We start from the raw sequence: 20,721 nt of genomic DNA, 5'->3' as shown, positions 1-20,721 counted from the left end.
AGGTTGCCGGTTCGATTCCCGCATGGGTCAGTGAGCTGTACCCTCCATAACTAGTAGATTGAAGAGAACAATTTGACTTGGAGCTGAGCTGCGCATCCCACAACTAGATTGGAAACTGTTACTTGACAGGGAGCTGATGGGTTCTGGCAAAAACACTGTTCCCCAATTCTAAAGAAAAAATTTGTTTTAAAAAGTTTTTTTAAAAAAAGATATCTATACCTTGTTGAAGAAAATCAATCTTAAACAGGAGTTATTATCTATGAAAGGAGTACAAATGTCATGTGAAAAAGTAGAGAATAAAAAGAGTGGAGATAAAAATTATTAAACCTCAAAATTCACATAGTCACGAATGTGGTAGAAAAGAGTGAAGCAGAACACAGTAAATTCTGGGATATTGAAGACTGAGCAAGACAGGATGTAGTAGAAAAAGTTTTTTAAATCTATTTTTACAGGTTAATTCATTGATTTTTAACACGCCTTAATTCATTTTGCTGCAAATTACGTTTTCGATATGCATAGTGTATGTGATTCTTCTACTCCCCTTAACGGCAGTTGTTTTTATTTTATTTTTTTTAGATTTCTGGAACTAAGGTGGTATCTGCTTCTCCTTTTTAATATTTCAGTTCCCATCATTATTGTCACTCAGTTGATCTTTGAGATTTGTTCTTTCTGAAAAATCATTTGATTTTTAAGACCAATTGATATAAAACGAGACTATTAGGAAATAAAGAAAATAAAATGCACCATATTCTTAGATTATTAAGTCATATTGTTCAATTTTTAAAATTTAAAATTGATTCTCTTATTGGAATAGTTAGATGAGATGATTCAAAATATTTTCATGATTCAGATCTATTTCATTCCGTATTGATGATAAATATTTTAAACTTCAGCTTTTTTTTACGTTTAAATTGCCCTCCAAATCATTGACTTAAAACTAAAGAATACAAATAGACTGTAATTATTCAGTTTATATTTATTTTTAAAATGTATCCTTTCTGTTGGCTTTAGGAACAAGCAGCATCTCAAAAAAACGTACACCCGTTAAATGACCATGATTGCGCTTCCGTAAGTGACATGGACATACTCAGAATTAAATATCTGGAATCTGAAATCGCCAAAGTGAAAACTTCTCATGAAATAGAATTGGAAAAATATAAACACCTCTACCTAGAGGAATTAAAACTTATCGCATCATTGCAAAACAAACTAAACAAGTAAGTCCAAACAAAGTCAGAGAAAATCAATCGAGCTCATTAATTTGCCTCTAAAGTATAATTTTTATCCAGGCAGATTCCCGAGATTGATAGGAAATGAAAGCTTACTAAATAGTATAATTTTGGAAAATGATGTTAGTGAATAAATTACTTTTAAAATGTTAGTTAGTTCAGGACATTTGCATCTCTCCCCATTTTTGGTTTTACATGATTGTATTTTTCCTTCTCGCGGTTTTCATAGAGTTAATCTGATCTACCAGTCTTTAAGCAAAGTGTTTTTGAAGCTTTATGATTTAGACAACGCTATTTATTATAAAATTTCTTGTCAGAATTCCCCTAAATAGTTTTTAATGAGGTAACTATTTATTATAAGATAACAACTTAAACCCAAAGGGTTAAGTACTCTGCATGTTCTGGCACTTGGTACATGTACTGTCTCCATTGTGCTCAGTGTTATTATCTCTAGAGGTCGCTTTCAGACAAGCTCTTCTTTCTAGTCTTTCTGATGTCCACAAAGGCATATATGTGAAATACAGCAGAGGGTTAACAACGTAGGGGTGAGGGTAGTATAACCCAAGAAGTGGCTAAAAAGATAAGGTGGTGAGCCTGAGGGGGTGTGTGGAAGACAGAAAGCGCAGAGCCCACGCCCAGCGCCTTGGTCACAGTGTTATATTATAAGCTACACGCCTGCGGAGCGGTTTCAGTTCAGTAGGGTCACCCACCAGGCTCCCTCCTTCTCCCCCAGAGGCTGTTGTTCTCCATGACACCTCAGTCCTCAGGGTAATGAGGGCGTTACCCAAGGGCGGTGACTGCAAAGGCTTGAAAATATCTTGGTGGGATTTTTAAAAAATTCTAAACTCGTTTGCTATGTACGTCTCATGGCAATCCTCAAGAATCTTATTGGTTCAGCCATTGCAGAAGGCAGCAAGTATTATCTGTGAAGCCGTGGATGTCACTGATAGCCCGTTTCCTCCCTTCCCTACTTTGAATTTCTTCTTAGTCTGGCGTCCCCATAGAAACATATGTGCTTGTTAGGATAATTTGAAACCTATCCTTGTGCATGGTAGGTCTGCCCTGACGCATTTTCAATGTTAAAATGCTGTTTAATGGGAAATTTCTTTTACTATTTATTATGGCAACTTGAAAAAAATGCAAGTCATTCAGGAAAAAAAAAATTTACAATCTTCACAGTGCTAATGAAAGACTGGCAGAGGCTAGAACCGATCTTCAGGCAAAGGAACAGCAGAACGAGTTTCTCAGCACTGGTCTTAGGAGGTGAGTCCTTGAGCCACCTTGTGTTGGAAGTTTAATACTGAGTTACTCCTCAGTGAAAATCCTGCTCCAAGAGAAAATTTGGTGATTCCTAATTCAACCGCAGGGGCTTCAAATGATAGCATGGGGTATTACTGTCCCAAGGTTAGTTACATTAGCTTCTTTCCCTTGGGTTTCAGATTTCTTTCTTTTTTATTTCTTTGATATAATATTGTTTTGTTTTGTCTTATATATTCATTGGGGTGATATTGGTTAGTGAAATCATATGGGTTTCAAGTGTACATTTCCATAATACATCATGTATATATTTCACTGTGTGTTCACCATCCCGAGTCAGTTCTCCTTCCATCGCCATGTATTTGACCCCTTTTTCCCTCTTCTACCTCTCTCTCTCCCCCCTCACCCATTAAGTGTTGTCTGTGTCTAGAGTTTTTGTTTCTTTGTTTGTCGTTGATGAAATTTTGAGTTGTTTCATTGACTAATGCACACGAGGTAAAAGGCATAATTATGTGTGCTAATATGCATAGAAAGGAGACAGAAATTTTACAATCTTTTTTTAAGTCCCTAGAGCTCTCATGTGTTAAAGAGTTATTTGTTATTATTTAATAAATGTAACTAAAGTGATACATTTAAAATGCTTGAAAATTTGCCTTTAAATTTTATTTCAGATGTTAAATATCATTGCCTAATATATGCTTTGAGATGCTTTGGCTTCTTAATTGGTTTTAGTTGGAGATGATTCATAAAAATTTTAAAGTTTTGTGCATCCCAGTTTTTCTTCCCCTAAGCGTAAGTGAATGATGGCCGGCCAAACACCTAACCACAAATGGATGTTTATTATTAAATGAAACAGATATAATCCTTTTTAATAATTCGGCAAACTTATAATACTGCAGAAAGATTAGTCTCTGTTTTTATGGTTAAAGTTATCTTCTAACAAGAGAGTATATCCTTAATTTTTATTTTATTCGTAGCACTATCTATTTCAGTGTTTTAAAATGAGTTGCTTCACAGTTGTACATATTCTAAATAGGGACATTAAGCAAATAATTGAATTTTTAAAATGAAGTTCACTTATGTCTATATGTCTTGACAGCATTTGGGTAATTGATGAGTAAGGTGGCAGTGCTAGGGAGTCTTTAAATCACAACTCGTTTTCTTCGTGTGACGTGGTTGTTAAAAATACTCATTCTTGAGTTCTTGACCAGCAGGAGTTCTGTTCGGTTCTGTTTCATAGTTTCCATCTCTTTGATAAAGTTCTCCTCCGGGTCATTAATTTTACTCCTGAACTCATTGAACTGCCTTGTGAGCGTTGTTATATCTCAGTGACATTCTTCATGCTGTTACTTTGTTTTGTTTTACCCTCCAAAATGTTTATTACATTTAAGCAACATGGAGAATACAGGAAGGAAAGCACAAATCATCTGCTCGGAACAATTGGTCTAATTTATATGCAGCATACAATATAGAAAATTAGTTTAAACCGGTTAGTAGAGGTCAAATTGAGGAGGGCTATAAGTGAGTTTGATTTTTTTTCTCTAGGCAGCAGTAGGTATAAAAAGGATAATGAAATAATAATTCTTTCATGGGGGAGTATATAATATGTGGCAGAGAGTCTGTTATCTCCTTTGTATTTGAAAAATTAAGTGAAGTATAATGTATGTCGTTAGTTTCAGGTGAACAAGCTTTTCCTGTTTCGTGCTAATCTTTGGCCCTAGAAGTAAATACTGTATGTCTTTTGACTATTGACATATAGTATTTTATATAATATAGTATATAATATACTGAGCTTCTTGCTGGGGCTACAGCTGAAAATAGCTCAGCCCTGTTTCTCTTTGGCCATGACTCGACTGTGTTGAACTGGGTTATTTTAAGCTGAGGGCCAGATTGCTGATTGACAGGTGTTATATATGTGCCTGAAAGTCATCAAGAAGTGCTATTGTTTTTTGTTTGTTTGTTTTACTGTGCAGAAACTAGTTCTGGGTGTCTTCTTTTTTTTCAGTGAATGAGTATTATTATTTTTAACTCTTTTTTTATTATTAGTTTCAGGTGTACAAAACAATGTAATAGTTACACATTTATAATTTGTATGCCTCACATAATGATGACCCCTCTCCCCTCATCAACGACCCCTTTGACATCACATACAGCCATTACATTTCCACTGCCTCTATCCCTCATGCTGTATTCTACTTCTTGTAAGCATATATATACATACATGTATATGTGTGTGTGTGTATAACAATTGTAGTTAACATTAACATTCATTATTGTTCAGCTTCAGCTTCCGGTGTACAGTGCAGTTGTCAGGCATCTACATCATCTCTGAGGTGCTCTCCCTAATGAGACAAGTGTAATCAGATACCCTACAAAATCTTTACATTATTGATTACATTCACCAAATTGACTTTCGTATCCCCATGGCAATCTTGGGGTTATCGATTGTGCTTTGTAATCCCCTCACCTTCCCCCTTATCCCCACCCCCCTCCCATCTAGCAACCTTCAGTTTTTCCTCTGTGTCTCTGAGACTGTTTCTGATTAGTTCACTCATTTATTGTTTTCTTTAGATTCCATATATAAGTGAGATCATAAGGTATTTGTCTTTCTCTGTCTGACTTATTTCACTTAACGTAATGTTCTCTAGGTCCATCCATATTGTTGCAAATGGTAAGATTTCCTTCTTCTTTATGGCTGCATAATATTCCATTGTATAAATGTACCACAGTTTCTTAATCCAGTCGTCTACCGATGGGCATTTTGATTGTTTCCATGTCTTGGCTATTGTGTATAGAGCTGCAATAAACATGGGGGTGCATACATTTTTTGAATTAGAGTTTTGGATTTCTCCAGATCGATGCCTAGGAGTGGAATTGCTGGGTCATAAGGTAGTTCCATTCTCAGATTTTTGAGATACCTCCATACTGTTTTCCATAGTGGCTGCACCAATCTGCAATCCCACCAACAGTGCACAAGGGTTCCCTTTTCTCCACATCCTCGCCAGCGCTTGTTGTTTGTTGATGTATTGATGATAACCATTTTGACTGGGGTGAGGTGGTATCTCATTGTGGTTTTTATTTGCATTTCTCTAATGGTTAGTGAGGTTGAGCATTTCTTCATATGTCTGTTTGCCATCTGTATGTCCTCTTTAGATAAATGTCTCTTCATGTCCTCTGCCCATTTTTTAATTGGTTTGATTGTTTTTTTGGAGCTGAGTTGAGTGAGTCCCTGAAGTGGGGAGTGAGGATTGAGAAAAAAGAAGAGAGACAAAGATGGGATCGGGAGGGCAGGCAATTCTAAGTAGACTGCTGCAGTTCTAAGTAGAATGCCTCAGCCCAAGTTTATTTTTGCAGCTTATATACTCTGGGCATCAAAAAGTAACAGAACTGTCTGCAATCTAGTAGTTACAATAAAGGTAATACACAAGGGTGTGTTTTTTGGCCAGCTCCACACTTCCTGACCTTGTCTGGTTCTCTGTTCTCAGAGTAGCAAGTTTTGCCTTGCTGGGAGCACAAACCACTCAAGGAAGTCAAAGGTTCAACATTTCACAAAACAACACCTGCTAGCACTTCAGCACGGTTTCCCACAGGTCCCCCTTTTATATATAAAATTAACACAAGGGTTGCGCCTGGCTTAGGTGGTTGGTACAGATATGTCCATTTACCCGTCATAGGAGACCATCCCTCTAGCGAACGGTTCCTGTCTTAGGTTATGTACATTCTTACCAAATCCTTACCCATCTTTGGCTGCCGACCCATTGTAGGGGCTTTATACACGGGTGTCAGCGACACGGTGGACCTGGGCAGATAATCTCAACTCATGAACCTTTGTTTGGAGATCGATGAAGCCCTTGAGTATTACCTTTCTGAGCAACGGAGTAAACCACATGAATAGAGGAACACCAACAAAGATTATTACAAAAGGCAGTAGCAAATGGAACAGAGCTAGAAAGGAGGGGAATTCTCCTCTGAGGTCCGAGTACCAAGGACCTGAAATGTTAACAGGTACCAAAATGAAAGAGGGTCGGTGGAGAACTACAGCTCTACTTTTGTCATTTGACCAATTGATGCTATTACTTAGGATACACTGTATACAAGATACATTAAACTGGACCCCGTCAATAGGGGTGATGTTAGAATTTCCAATCATAAGCACATATGGAGCCTTGACACAAGCAGTGGTATTGCCTTCTACCTTGCCTCGTCCCTCGTCCATACTCATAGTCACTGTATCCACTGCTCCCACTAGTTTCCAAATATGTCGATGGGGCCGGGAGGTATACCATAATCCCACAACCACTCCAGCCTTAGTCCCTTGTTGGATATCAGCACCTGTGTCATGGCCTCCGAACCATCTATAACAGCTTGATTAAACCCAGGGACACTATATTCCCAGGGTTCTTTATAACATTGTCTCCAAAGGATGGATCCGTTGTTTTTTCTGTTCTCCTCACCGCAAGGATCATGGGCTTGTGGTGGAGGGATAAAAACATTATCCCTGATGTTTTTCCATCCTGCTGGCTGATGGGATATGACAGTCTGTCCTTGGTTGTCTCAGTGAATTGTCTGGCTGCCCACATGGAAACATCCAGTAACGCTGACATTATCGCGAAGCATATGAGGAGTCCTATGCCCAAGCTGCTATGATTGAATCCAACAGCTTGTAGGACGGCAGGAGCGAATGGATGTCCTAACAGCCTAGTGTCATTTGTCCCAACAATGACTTCAGGCCCGTTCCACACAGTGGGGTGTAGCATGGGAGGGTCAGGAACATATGCCCAGTATGCTGAGGCATCTGCGCAACCAGCAGGATCTCGAAGACGCTCATCAGCAAGCCGCACCAACCTCTCAGGCAGCCACCGGGCACCTCCATTGTCCTGTGAATAAACACAAACATGCCCTTGTCCCCAAATTAGGACTGGGTCTGGCCCATGCCACTGGTTAGTAACTGGATCCTGCCATCTCACTTGGGCATAATCTTGTTGAGTGTTAGGATGCCAGAAGCGATCTGCGGCAGATCTGCCACACGCATCCAGGTTTAAAAAATTTAGAACAAAGAGTGTGATTAAGGATTGTATGTGGGGAGACGGGGTAGACTCTAACGCTGCTGCCACACATTTTTGACATAGAGTAGGGCTATTAGCCATACCTTGAGGCAGCACCAGCCATTGATATCTCTTCATAGGTTCTTGTAAGTTAGTTGAAGGAACACTGAATGCAAACCTTTTACAGTCCTTGGGGCACAATGGTATTGTATAAAAACAATCCTTTAAAGCCAGGATTCTCTTATATGTGTTTTTGGGTATAGCAGAAGGATTAGGCAATCCTGGTTGTAAAGCCCCCGTGAGCTCCATAGTCTCATTTATTTTTCTCAAATCTTATAACAACCTCCATTTACCTGATTTTTTCTTAATTACAAATATGGAGAGTTCCATGGAGAGTTAGAAAGTGCTATATGTCCCTTATCAAGTTGCTCCTGTTCCAGCAACCTTGCAGCCTGTATCTTTTCTGATGATAGGGGCCACTGTTCTACCCAAACAGGTGTGTCGCTTTTCCAAGTGATAGCATCTGCATGGGGTACAGGAGGAGTAGTGACCCCCGTTAAAAATATCCCAAGCCAGCTCTTTGTGGTAAGGGCGAGGGAAAGATAGGCTCTTTTCTCCCTTGTCCAGAGGGACCTGAGCCATCTCTAGGCAGGAGTCCCTGATGGAACATCATCTTAGTGACCTGTTGATTAGGGCTGTACAGGTAACCTCCCATCTGACTCATGACATCTCTGCCCCATAGATTGACAGGCAATCCTGCCACTGTGTATGGTTGAAAGGATCCTTCATGTCCCTCTTGATCTTTCCACAACAATATATCACTGCTCTGTTCTGGTGACTGAGATTGTCCTATGCCTTGTAATTGGGTTACTGTTTGCTGCTTTGGCCAGTGGCTAGGCCACTGATCTGCAGTTAAAACAGAGACATCGGCCCCCGTGTATAAAAGGCCCATGAAGGAACGGCCATTAATGGATAGTGGTAATTCTGGCCTGGTGGTGAATGGCCTGGACCCAATAAGCATCTGATGAACCCAGGCCCGCGTCGCCTCGGGATTTATGGCCTGCGGTTTTACCCGGTTTGACATGTGGAATTAATGATTGTGCTATGCGTTGGCCCTTATCGATCACTGAAATGCCTCCAGGCGAATGTGTCATAATCTTGATCTCTCCTGTATAATCCATATCCACAACTCCCGGAGCAACCAATATCCCTTTCATGGTAATACTACTCCTTCCTAGGATGAGTCCCACAGTCTGTGGAGGCAGAGGCCCAAAGACCCCTGTAGGAATAGCTCGCATTCCCATCTCAGGTGTTAGTACTGTGTAGGCGGCGCTACTGAGGTCCAATCCTGCGCTGCCTGGGGTTGGTCGGAAGAGTTCCTGAATGGATTTCCCTGGTGGGGGACCAACTGCGGCAGCGCCCCATAGCATTGTTGCGGGGCCTGGGGCTGGCCCCTCTTCCTGTTTCCTGGAAGAAGAGGATTACCGGAGGCATCCCTCTTAGATTTGCATGCATTGGCCCAGTGTTTACCTCTCTTACATTTTGGGCATAATCCAGGTTGTTTTGGGCCCTCCTTCCTTTGAGGCTGACCTTGTTTATTAGGGAAGTTTTTGATCATATGGCCCGGCTGTCCACACCCAAAACAGTTGCCCTGTCCCTTTATTTTCTTTTGTTGTTGTTGTTGGAATAACATTTCTCTAACAGTCTTTCCTTGCAAAGCAGCGGCCATTGCAAGACCCTGTGTATAAGAAGGTCCTATTTTTGAGCACAACCAGACATAATCTGACAAGTCACTCTTATTTTTGTAAGGTCATAATGCAGCCTGGCATGCAGAATTAGCATTCTCAAAAGCGAGCTATTTAACTAACAGCATGCTGGCATCTGAGTCTCCCAGAATTCTTCCAGCCGCCTGCATTAATCGCGAAAGGAAGTCTTGGAAAGTCTCATCAGGCCCCTGGATAATTTTAGAGAGGTCCTCAGAACGTTTTCCAGGCATAGGAATCTTTTTCCATGCACGCCTGGCGGCAGCACTTGTTTGTGCATAAGCAGCCGGGTCAAAATTTAATTGTGTTTGCAAGTCTCTATAAGGTCCTTCACCTGCCAACATATCAAAGGAGATAGGAATGTTTTGTGTCTGATTTATCTCTGCAGTACTCTGACAGAATTCTGCAAAGTCAGACTGCCATAAGATATAGTCCCCTCCTGATAAGCAAGCCCTAGCAAGTTGCTTCCAATCACTAGGCGGCAGGGCTTCTGTAGCTAGTGATTCTAGCAGGGCCTGGGTGAACGGGGCATTAGGACCATATTGAGAACATGCCATTTTTAATTCTTTTAAACTTTTGAATGCAAAAGGCACATGGTCTCGGACAGGATTTCCTTGTGCGTCCTGTCTTTCTATCACTGGAAATGCCAACCCAGAATCTCCAGTATCTTCCCCTAACTTGCAGGCGGTTTGCAAAACCTTACGCAGAGGAGAATCACGAGGGCAAGTCTGTTCTGCCTGCCTCGATTGTACCATCTGCACCTGCACAGAGAGGGAGGCAATTGCTGACTGCAATCCATCAATCTCTGCCTGGAGAGGATTCAGATGTCCTGTCTTAGCACCTGTTTCTGTCTGAACCACCCCATTATAATCTTCAGGGTCATGATATCGAGGAGCGGCTTCCTCTAGGCCTTCCTCATCTAGGCCCTCCTCATCTTGGGCGTCCAGTCCGTTTAGCACACTTTTTAACATTTGAGTAAAAGACATTCTGCTTTTACCCTGTCCCATGATTTTTTACTCCCGACTGTGGTATCTCACCGCACCCCTTACCTTATGTGACGCGTCTCAGCTCCTTGCGGTGTCCTTCACTTTATCCCCAGTATTCAGGTCCCTGTTCGGGCGCCACTTGTCGGTGCCTGCCGACGAGACTAACAGTCCCTGAAGTAGGGAGTGAGGATTGAGAAAAAAGAAGAGAGACAAAGATGGGATGGGGGGGGAGGGGGGAAGGGGGGGCAGGCAATTCTAAGTAGACTGATGCAGTTCTAAGTAGAATGCCTCAGTTCTAAGTAGAATGACTCACCCCAAGTTTATTTTTGCAGCTTATATACTCTGGGCCTCAAAAAACTAACAGAACTGTCTGCAATCTAATAGTTACAATGTTGGGATACACAAGGGCTTGTTTTTTGGCCAGCTCCACACTTCCTGACCTTGTCTGGTTCTGTGTTCTCAGAGTAGCAAGTTTTGCCTTGCTGGGAGCACAAACCACTCAAGGAAGTCAAACGTTCAACATTTCACAAAATAACATCTGCTAGCACGTCAGCACGGTTTCCCACATTAGTGTATTCAAAGCTTTATGCAGTCATCATCACAATCAGTTTTACAACATTTTCATCACCCTGGAAAGTATCTGTGTACTGTTAGCCTTCACCGTGTGCCAGTCTGCCCTTCTCACTCTTCCTAGCCCTAGGGAACCACTAGTGAACTCTCTGCTCCATATTGTGGTTTTGATGTATTTTCTGATGACTAATGATGCTGAGCTATCTTTTCACATGCTTATTGTCCATTTGTATAACTTCTTTGAAGAACTGATTATTCAATTCCATTGCCCATTAAAATTGGTTTGTCTTTGTCTTGTTGAATTGTAAGAATTCTTTATATATCCTAGATACAAATCGCTTATCAGATATAGGATTTTCAAATATTTCTCCCTTTCATTAGCTTGCCTTTTTAGTTTTTCAATGGTGTCCTTTAAAGCATAGAGTTTTTTTTTTTTTATTTTAATGAAGTCCAGTTATCTACTTTTGTTTGGTACTGTCATATCTAAGACACAATTGCCAACTCCAGTCGTGAAGACATGAAGCTTCTTCAAAGCTTTTATAGTTTTAGCTTTTACCTTTTGAAATAATTTTATATATGGTATGATGTAGAGGTTTAATTTTTCTTTTGCATGTGGATATCCAGTAGACCCAGTATCGTTAGTTCAAAAGACTGTTCATGCCCAACTGGATTTTTCGGCACCCTTGTCAAAAATCGCTTGACTGTATATATGAGGGTTAATTTTTGGATCATCTTTTCCAATTTATTGGTCTATAGATCTGTCCTTACGCCATTACCAAATCAAATGTTATGAGAACGCTTCCCCAGTCATCTTACATATTACCAAATGCCTTATGTAATAATAAAATGTCAATGTAGGGGAATATCTTTAATTCCACTTCTATGGAGATGTTTTGCTTCTGGATGGAGCCTGTGGCCCGCAGACCTTGGTGACCTTATGACATGATGGGATATTAGGCTTACAAAGTCGACTCATTCCTTTTGTTTTCTTCATTCAAAACATTAATCTTTAACCCAGTGCCTCCCTTTCACTCCCATTTCCATCAAATGTCGGTAATAGGATCTGATACTTGGTGGACAACTTTCTTCATTTTGTCTATCTCCTAATCCATAGCCTCTTCCATAGATTTCACTGTCTAGGAAGGAGAAGATGAAACCTGGACCATCTGCTTTCCTCTTTAGAAATCTCTCTAATCCATCATCTTGCAATTGAAAAGTAGATTCTGTTTGACCCGGTTCTTTTCTGAAACACTGGTGCCAATCTTGTTCTTGGCATAGATCCTACATTCTCAGAAACACATTGAGATGCATAGTTGTACCTTTAGCTTCATATATAATTAATGGAATAAATATTTCATCCCATCCAAAGAAAACATTTCAAGAGTACAGCTGTTAAAATTCAGGAAGTAATTAATCAATCAGAAACAAGTAAAAGATTTGTTTGGGGCAGACAGCAGGAAGACCTACACCTGAACACCCGGCTCGCATTGTGGCCCGAGCCTCCCCACAACACGGGGCTGGATTCCAAGGTTCAGATCCTCAGAGACATAACCAACAGGAGCTGTGTTGCCCTTTGTGAAGGAGTCTTGGAATTCACAGGGAATGTCTTTCAACATATTCTGTTCATTAGGAGCCAGTCACTAATGTTGACCCATATTGTAGTGGTTTTATGCAATGAATATTTCAAAATTTAAGGACACATTTAAAAACCACCTTGATCTGTCCACTGGCCACAATTCTTTACGTTCCCCCCACATGGAAAATACACTCATCCCTACACAATACTCGCCACAAGTCTCAATTTAATGGCATCAGGCTCAGGTTCGAATCTAAGATTTTACCATCTTAGTCTGGTGCAAATGGGGATGAAGGGCCTGGGTTTTGGTTTCTAGGATAAAGCCCCTTGAGGACAATTCCTTTCAATATGAAAACATGAGAAAGGAAGAGACAAGTTATCTACCACCCACACACCCAACATTCTGCTCGACTGCTGAAGTTTCCCCTGCAGAAATAGAAAGTGGAAGGCACGTTAGTCCATAGCAATTCTGAAATACAGCCTGATGTGTGCTGTCCGTTCTTTGATTAGGACTTAGTCCTAATCATGCCAATGCTTCTCCATGGCCCTTTGCTGTCCCCTGTGAGCTCTTTGTTCTGTCCTTTTCATAAGAAATGACCTGTGCTTGCAGCTCATCCCTCAGCGTCATTCCTCCACCCAAATGTCTAAGACCTACAGGCCTCCTCTATTTTTCACTCTCTTGGTTTTTATTAGTCCAAGGTAACAAGGTGGTTTTTTGCTACTTGATTATCCTAAAAACTTGGAGTTGCGTGAGAGTTTATTGGGGTTCGTGCCATTAGAAAAGCCACCATCATACATCGTTTTGAGATAAGCTCTTGGGCTTCCTGTAGCTGTTGTAGGACCATGCCTATAAAATTCTTTTCCTCGGAAGAGCCTTCCAGGAATTTAAGGCCCCACCTTAACTCTTTGGAAGTCTTGAGGAAGGCTTTACAGTCTTGTCCTCATCCGTAGATCATGTCTTCCTGGGAGCACCGCGAATTTGATCTTCACTCAGAAGCCATTTCTTCATTTTAGCATGATTTGACAACAGGGCATGTGGGAGAGGCTGTAAATGGGAAACACATTTGAACACAATAAGTCCTGGTTCCTTTACAGTTCACAGTCTTTCGTTAGCTCATGTATCTCATGGATTTTACTTGGTTACTTCACAGCAAGAGTCCCCTTTTATCCAGATTTCAGACTCATTTTCTTCACTAGCTGAGAAGTCTTTGTGGCCATCCTCTTTAGGGGCCCGCAAGCCCCCAATAACCGTCTCTTGGAGGCTATTGTGGGTGTCGTTCTCATTCTTCTCCACATCCTTTCGGGTTCCACCTACCTCCTGGAGGAAAGGCACTCCTACAGGTTTTAGATTGCTTTTCTTTGTGGCCTCACACCATTTTGAATATCAGTATCAATGCCAGTTGTTCATTGCTGCTCAAGAAACCAACTCAAAAGCTAGTGGCTCACAACAGCATCTGTTTTGTTCACCAGTAATGCAGTTGAGTGAAGCTCAGTGAGACTAGCTCATTTCTGTTCCACCTGGCATCAGCTGCGTTGCCATGAAGCTGCGAATGAGAATCATCTAAAGGCTGTTACACACACGTGTAGCAGTTGAAGCGGGGTTTTGGCCGGGACGCCCACTGGGGCCGTCTCAGCGCGAACATCTGTAGGAGGCCTCGCTGTGTGTCCTGGGCTTCTTCATCTGCACAACATGGTGGCTGGGTTTTCAGGGCGAGCTTCCCGAGAGAAAGTCAGATGGAAGCTGTATCACATTTTCTGCCGCAGGCATAGCATTCTCACAGCAGTTCTGCCCTATTCCATGCACTAGAATCCAGTTACATCCTAAGGCCAGCACATATTAAAAGGGAGGGAATTTCATGGAGAAATGTCAAGAATTTGTAGCCATGTTTTAAAAACACTACATCCATCCACTCACCTCATCTTACCAAATAAGCATTGTATCTACAGGAAAGCAGTTCTACCCAACTCAGTATCACTGAAATTCCAGCAGATTTGTTGTTATTATTGCTGTTTAGGATGTTCTTGTATATTGTGGAAAGAGAGGATTACAAGATAGCATTACCGAATTAAGACACTTTTTTGTTGTTGAAAAAATGTATCGATCATCTCACTAAACATTCACAGTGTGAGATGTGATTTCTCCTTAACCTTGGGAATCATTTCTTCTTGAAAGCAATTCAAATTACCATGAAACATTTGTAGCTGACGGAGGCCTAACTATCTCAAGATGAGTTACTTGTAACTCCCTACAACTTTGTAAGAAATTACGGAGAGTTAAAATGGGGAACAGGTGAGAGACTATCAACTCAGAGGTGACTTACAGTCATTTTATAGAAGAAAAATATGAACCAATCATTCAGGAAATCGTAGAAAATCAAGTACAGATGTTGTGTGGCAAAGTCGATGACAATAAAGGATACATTTTTGAGTCTCCTGGTGCTTTTCTCTTTGTTCTTCATTCTGAGTAATTCAAGTTTCCACATTCTAAGACTCTACTACAGTATGGATGACATTTTATGGCAACTGAGTTTATTTCACAAGTTGATACTGGTTTGGGGTTAGACTATTCTCAGTCAACTTCCTTCGTAACCAAATCATACTATCTTACTCATTCAGAATGATGCTCTCAAAGCAAAACTGGAAACTGCATCTTGAGAATGTCTCCATCTGTGGGGTGGCCAGTTGGCTTAATGGTTAGAGCATCGTGCTGGTTCCAATCCTTGGTAACCAAGGTCGCTGGTTCGATTCCCACATGGACCAGTTAGCTACACCCTCCACAACTAGGTTGAAAACAATGGCTGGAGCTTGGAGCTGAGCCCCCAGTGGGCAGCCGGCCAGTTGGTTCAGTGGTTAGAGCGCAGTGCTCATAACACCAAGGTTGCCGGTTCGAATCCCGCATGGGTCAGTGAGCTGTACCCCCCATAACTAGTAGATAGAAGAGAACAATTTGACTTGGAGCTGAGCTGCGCATCCCACAACTAGATTGGAAACTGTTACTTGACAGGGAGCTGATGGGTTCTGGCAAAAACAGTGTTCCCCAATTATAAAAAATAAATTTGTTTTAAAAAGTTTTTTTAAAAAAAGATATCTATACCTTGTTGAAGAAAATCAATCTTAAACAGGAGTTATTATCTATGAAAGGAGTACAAATATCATGTGAAAAAGTAGAGAATAAAAAGAGTGGAGATAAAAATTATTAAACCTCAAAATTCATATAGTCACGAATGTGGTAAAAAAGAGTGAAGCAGAACACAGTAAATTCTGGGATATTGAAGACTGAGCAAGACAGGATGTAGTAGAAAAAGCTTTTTAAATCTATTTTTACAGGTTAATTCATTGATTTTTAACACGCCTTAATTCATTTTGCTGCAAATTACGTTTTCGATATGCATAGTGTATGTGATTCTTCTACTCCCCTTAACGGCAGTTGTTTTTATTTTATTTTTTTTAGATTTCTGGAACTAAGGTGGTATCTGCTTCTCCTTTTTAATATTTCAGTTCCCATCATTATTGTCACTCAGTTGATCTTTGAGATTTGTTCTTTCTGAAAAATCATTTGATTTTTAAGACCAATTGATATAAAACGAGACTATTAGGAAATAAAGAAAATAAAATGCACCATATTCTTAGATTATTAAGTCATATTGTTCAATTTTTAAAATTTAAAATTGATTCTCTTATTGGAATAGTTAGATGAGATGATTCAAAATATTTTCATGATTCAGATCTATTTCATTCCGTATTGATGGTAAATATTTTAAACTTCAGCTTTTTTTTTTCATTTAAATTGCCCTCCAAATCATTGACTTAAAACTAAAGAATACAAATAGACTGTAATTATTCAGTTTATATTTATTTTCAAAATGTATCCTTTCTGTTGGCTTTAGGAACAAACAGCATCTCAAAAAAAAGTACACCCGTTAAATGACCATGATGGCGCTTCCGTAAGTGACATGGACATACTCAGAATTAAATATCTGGAATCTGAACTCTCCAAAATGAAAACTTCTCATGAAATAGAATTGGAAGAATATGAACACCTCTACCTAGAGGAATTAAAACTTATCACATCATTGCAAAACAAACTAAACAAGTAAGTCCAAACAAAGTCAGAGAAAATCAATCGAGCTCATTAATTTGCCTCTAAAGTATAATTTTTATCAAGGCAGATTCCCGAGATTGATAGGAAATGAAAGCTTACTAAATAGTATAATTTTGGAAAATGATGTTAGTGAATAAATTACTTTTAAAATGTTAGTTAGTTCAGGACATTTGCATGTCTCCCCATTTTTGGTTTTACATGATTGTATTTTTCCTCCCGCGGTTTTCATAGAGTTAATCTGATCTACCAGTCTTTAAGCAAAGTGTTTTTGAAGCTTTATGATTTAGACAACGCTATTTATTATAAAATTTCTTGTCAGAATTCCCCTAAATAGTTTTTAATGAGGTAACTATTTATTATAAGATAACAACTTAAACCCAAAGGGTTAAGTACTCTGCATGTTCTGGCACTTGGTACATGTACTGTCTCCATTGTGCTCTGTGTTATTATCTCTGGAGGTCGCTTTCAGACAAGCTCTTCTTTCTAGTCTTTCTGATGTCCACAAAGGCATACATGTGAAATATAGCAGAGGGTTAACAACGTAGGGGTGAGGGTAGTATAACCCAAGAAGTGGCTAAAAAGATAAGGTGGTGAGCCTGAGGGGGTGTGTGGAAGACAGAAAGCGCAGAGCCCACGCCCAGCGCCTTGGTCACAGTGTTATATTATAAGCTACACGCCTGCGGAGCGGTTTCAGTTCAGTAGGGTCACCCACCAGGCTCCCTCCTTCTCCCCCAGAGGCTGTTGTTCTACATGACACTTCAGTCCTCAGGGTAATGAGGGCGCTACCCAAGGGCGGTGACTGCAAAGGCTTGAAAATATCTTGGTGGGATTTTTAAAAAATTCTAAACTCGTTTGCTATGTACGTCTCATGGCAATCCTCAAGAATCTTATTGGTTCAGCCATTGCAGAAGGCAGCAAGTATTATCTGTGAAGCCGTGGATGTCACTGATAGCCCGTTTCCTCCCCTCCCTACTTTGAATTTCTTCTTAGTCTGGCGTCCCCATAGAAACATATGTGCTTGTTTAGGATAATTTGAAACCTATCCTTGTGCATGCTAGGTCTGCCCTGACGCATTTTCAATGTTAAAATGCTGTTTAATGGGAAATTTCTTTTACTATTTATTATGGCAGCTTGAAAAAAATGCAAGTCATTCAGGAAAAATAAAATTCAAAGCTTTGTGTTTTACAATCTTCTCAGTGCTAATGAAAGACTGGCAGAGGCTAGAACCGATCTTCAGGCAAAGGAACAGCCCAAGGAGTTTCTCAGCACTGCTCTTAGGAGGGGAGTCCTTGAGCCACCATGTGTTGGAAGTTTGAATACTGAGTTACTCCTCAGTGGAAATCCTGCTCCAAGAGAAAATTTGGTGATTCCTAAGTCAACCGCACGGGCTTCAAATGACATCATGGGGTATTACTGTCCCAAGGTTAGTTATATTAGCTTCTTTCCCTTGCGTTTCAGATTTCTTTCTTTTTTATTTCTTTGATATAATATTGTTTTGTTTTGTCTTATATATTCATTAGGGTGATATTGGTTAGTGAAATCATATGGGTTTCAAGTGTACATTTCCATAATACATCATGTATATATTTCACTGTGTGTTCACCATCCCGAGTCAGTTCTCCTTCCATCGCCATGTATTTGACCCCCTTTTCCCTCTTCTACCTCTCTCTCTCCCCCCTCACCCATTAAGTGTTGTCTGTGTCTAGAGTTTTTGTTTCTTTGTTTGTCGTTGATGAAATTTTGAGTTGTTTCATTGACTAATGCACACGAGGTAAAAGGCATAATTATGTGTGCTAATATGCATAGAAAGGAGACAGAAATTTTACAATCTTTTTTTAAGTCCCTAGAGCTCTCATGTGTTAAGAGTTATTTATTATTATTTAATAAATGTAACTAAAGTGATACATTTAAAATGCTTGAAAATTTGCCTTTAAATTTTATTACAGATGTTAAATATCATTGCCTAATAACCAATGGTATGCTTTGAGATGCTTTGGCTTCTTAATTGGTTTTAGTTGGAGATGATTCATAAAAATTTTAAAGTTTTGTGCATCCCAGTTTTTCTTCCCCTAAGTGTAAGTGAATGATGGCCGGCCAAACACCTAACCACAAATGGATGTTTATTATTAAATGAAACAGATATAATCCTTTTTATTAATTCGGCAAACTTATAATACTGCAGAAAGATTAGTCTCTGTTTTTATGGTTAATGTTATCTTCTAACAAGAGAGTATATCCTTAATTTTTATTTTATTCGTAGCACTATCTATTTCAGTGTTTTAAAATGAGTTGCTTCACAGTTGTACATATTCTAAATAGGGACATTAAGCAAATAATTGAATTTTTAAAATGAAGTTCACTTATGTCTATATGTCTTGACAGCATTTGGGTAATTGATGAGTAAGGTGGCAGTGCTAGGGAGTCTTTAAATCACAACTCGTTTTCTTCGTGTGACGTGGTTGTTAAAAATACTCATTCTTGAGTTCTTGACCAGCAGGAGTTCTGTTCGGTTCTGTTTCATAGTTTCCATCTCTTTGATAAAGTTCTCCTCCGGGTCATTAATTTTACTCCTGAACTCATTGAACTGCCTGTGAGTGTTGTTATATCTCAGTGACATTCTTCATGCTGTGACTTTGTTTTGTTTTACCCTCCAAAATGTTTGTTACATTTAAGCAACATGGAGAATACAGGAAGGAAAGCACAAATCATCTGCTCGGAACAATTGGTCTAATTTATATGCAGCATACAATATAGAAAATTAGTTTAAACCGGTTAGTAGAGGTCAAATTGAGGAGGGCTTTAAGTGAGTTTGATTTTTTTTTCTCTAGGCAGCAGTAGGCATAAAAAGGATAATGAAATAATAATTCTTTCATGGGGGAGTATATAATATGTGGCAGAGAGTCTGTTATCTCCTTTGTATTTGAAAAATTAAGTGAAGTATAATGTATGTCGTTAGTTTCAGGTGAACAAGCTTTTCCTGGTTCGTGCTACTCTTTGGCCCTAGAAGTAAATACTGTATGTCTTTTGACTATTGACATATAGTATTTTATATAATATAGTATATAATATACTCAGCTTCTTGCTGGGGCTACAGCTGAAAATAGTTCAGCCCTGTTTCTCTTTGGCCATGACTCGACTGTGTTGAACTGGGTTATTTTAAGCTGAGGGCCAGATTGCTGATTGACAGGTGTTATATATGTGCCTGAAAGTCATCAAGAAGTGCTATTTTTTTTGGTTTGTTTGTTTCACTGTGCAGAAACTAGTTCTGGGTGTCTTCTTTTTTTTCAGTGAATGAGTATTATTATTTTTAACTCTTTTTTATTATTAGTTTCAGGTGTACAAAACAATGTAATAGTTACACATTTATAATTTGTATGCCTCACATAATGATGACCCCTCTCCCCTCATCAACGACCCCTTTGACATCACATACAGCCATTACATTTCCACTGCCTCTATCCCTCAGGCTGTACTCTACTTCTTGTAAACATATATATACATACATGTATATGTGTGTGTGTGTATAACAATTGTAGTTAACATTAACATTCATTATTGTTCAGCTTCAGCTTCAGGTGTACAGTGCAGTTGTCAGGCATCTACATCATCTCTGAGGTGCTCTCCCTAATGAGACAAGTGTAATCAGATACCCTACAAAATCTTTACATTATTGATTACATTCACCAAATTGACTTTCGTATCCCCATGGCAATCTTGGGGTTATCGATTGTGCTTTGTAATCCCCTCACCTTCCCCCTTATTCCCACCCCCCTCCCATCTAGCAACCTTCAGTTTTTCCTCTGTGTCTCTGAGACTGTTTCTGATTAGTTCACTCATTTATTGTTTTCTTTAGATTCCACATATAAGTGAGATCATAAGGTATTTGTCTTTCTCTGTCTGACTTATTTCACTTAACGTAATGTTCTCTAGGTCCATACATATTGTTGCAAATGGTAAGATTTCCTTCTTCTTTATGGCTGCGTAATACTCCATTGTATAAATGTACCACAGTTTCTTAATCCAGTCGTCTACCGATGGGCATTTTGATTGTTTCCATGTCTTGGCTATTGTGTATAGAGCTGCAATAAACATAGGGGTGCATACATTTTTTTGAATTAGAGTTTTGGATTTCTCCGGATCGATGCCTAGGAGTGGAATTGCTGGGTCATAAGGTAGTTCCATTCTCAGATTTT

General features: G+C 39.6%; 1 protein-coding gene across 1 annotated transcript in view; it reads left to right on the top strand.

The window, feature by feature from the left end:
• The window catches only part of LOC308495666 (ankyrin repeat domain-containing protein 26-like), a 49,941-nt gene that overhangs the window by 19,618 nt on the left and 9,602 nt on the right, over positions 1 to 20,721 (top strand). The window contains exons 7-9 of the mRNA XM_081080640.1: positions 577 to 591; positions 1,012 to 1,217; positions 2,409 to 2,492. Of these exons, the coding sequence (XP_080936766.1) occupies positions 577 to 591; positions 1,012 to 1,217; positions 2,409 to 2,492 (305 nt within the window). The remainder of the gene's footprint in view (positions 1 to 576; positions 592 to 1,011; positions 1,218 to 2,408; positions 2,493 to 20,721) is intronic.

Source organism: Rhinolophus hipposideros, assembly GCF_964194185.1.
Source record: "Rhinolophus hipposideros genome assembly, contig: HAP1_SCAFFOLD_87, whole genome shotgun sequence".
NCBI lineage: Eukaryota > Metazoa > Chordata > Mammalia > Chiroptera > Rhinolophidae > Rhinolophus > Rhinolophus hipposideros.
Note: the sequence above shows the minus strand (reverse complement) of the source record. Positions and strands in the feature narration are given on the sequence as shown.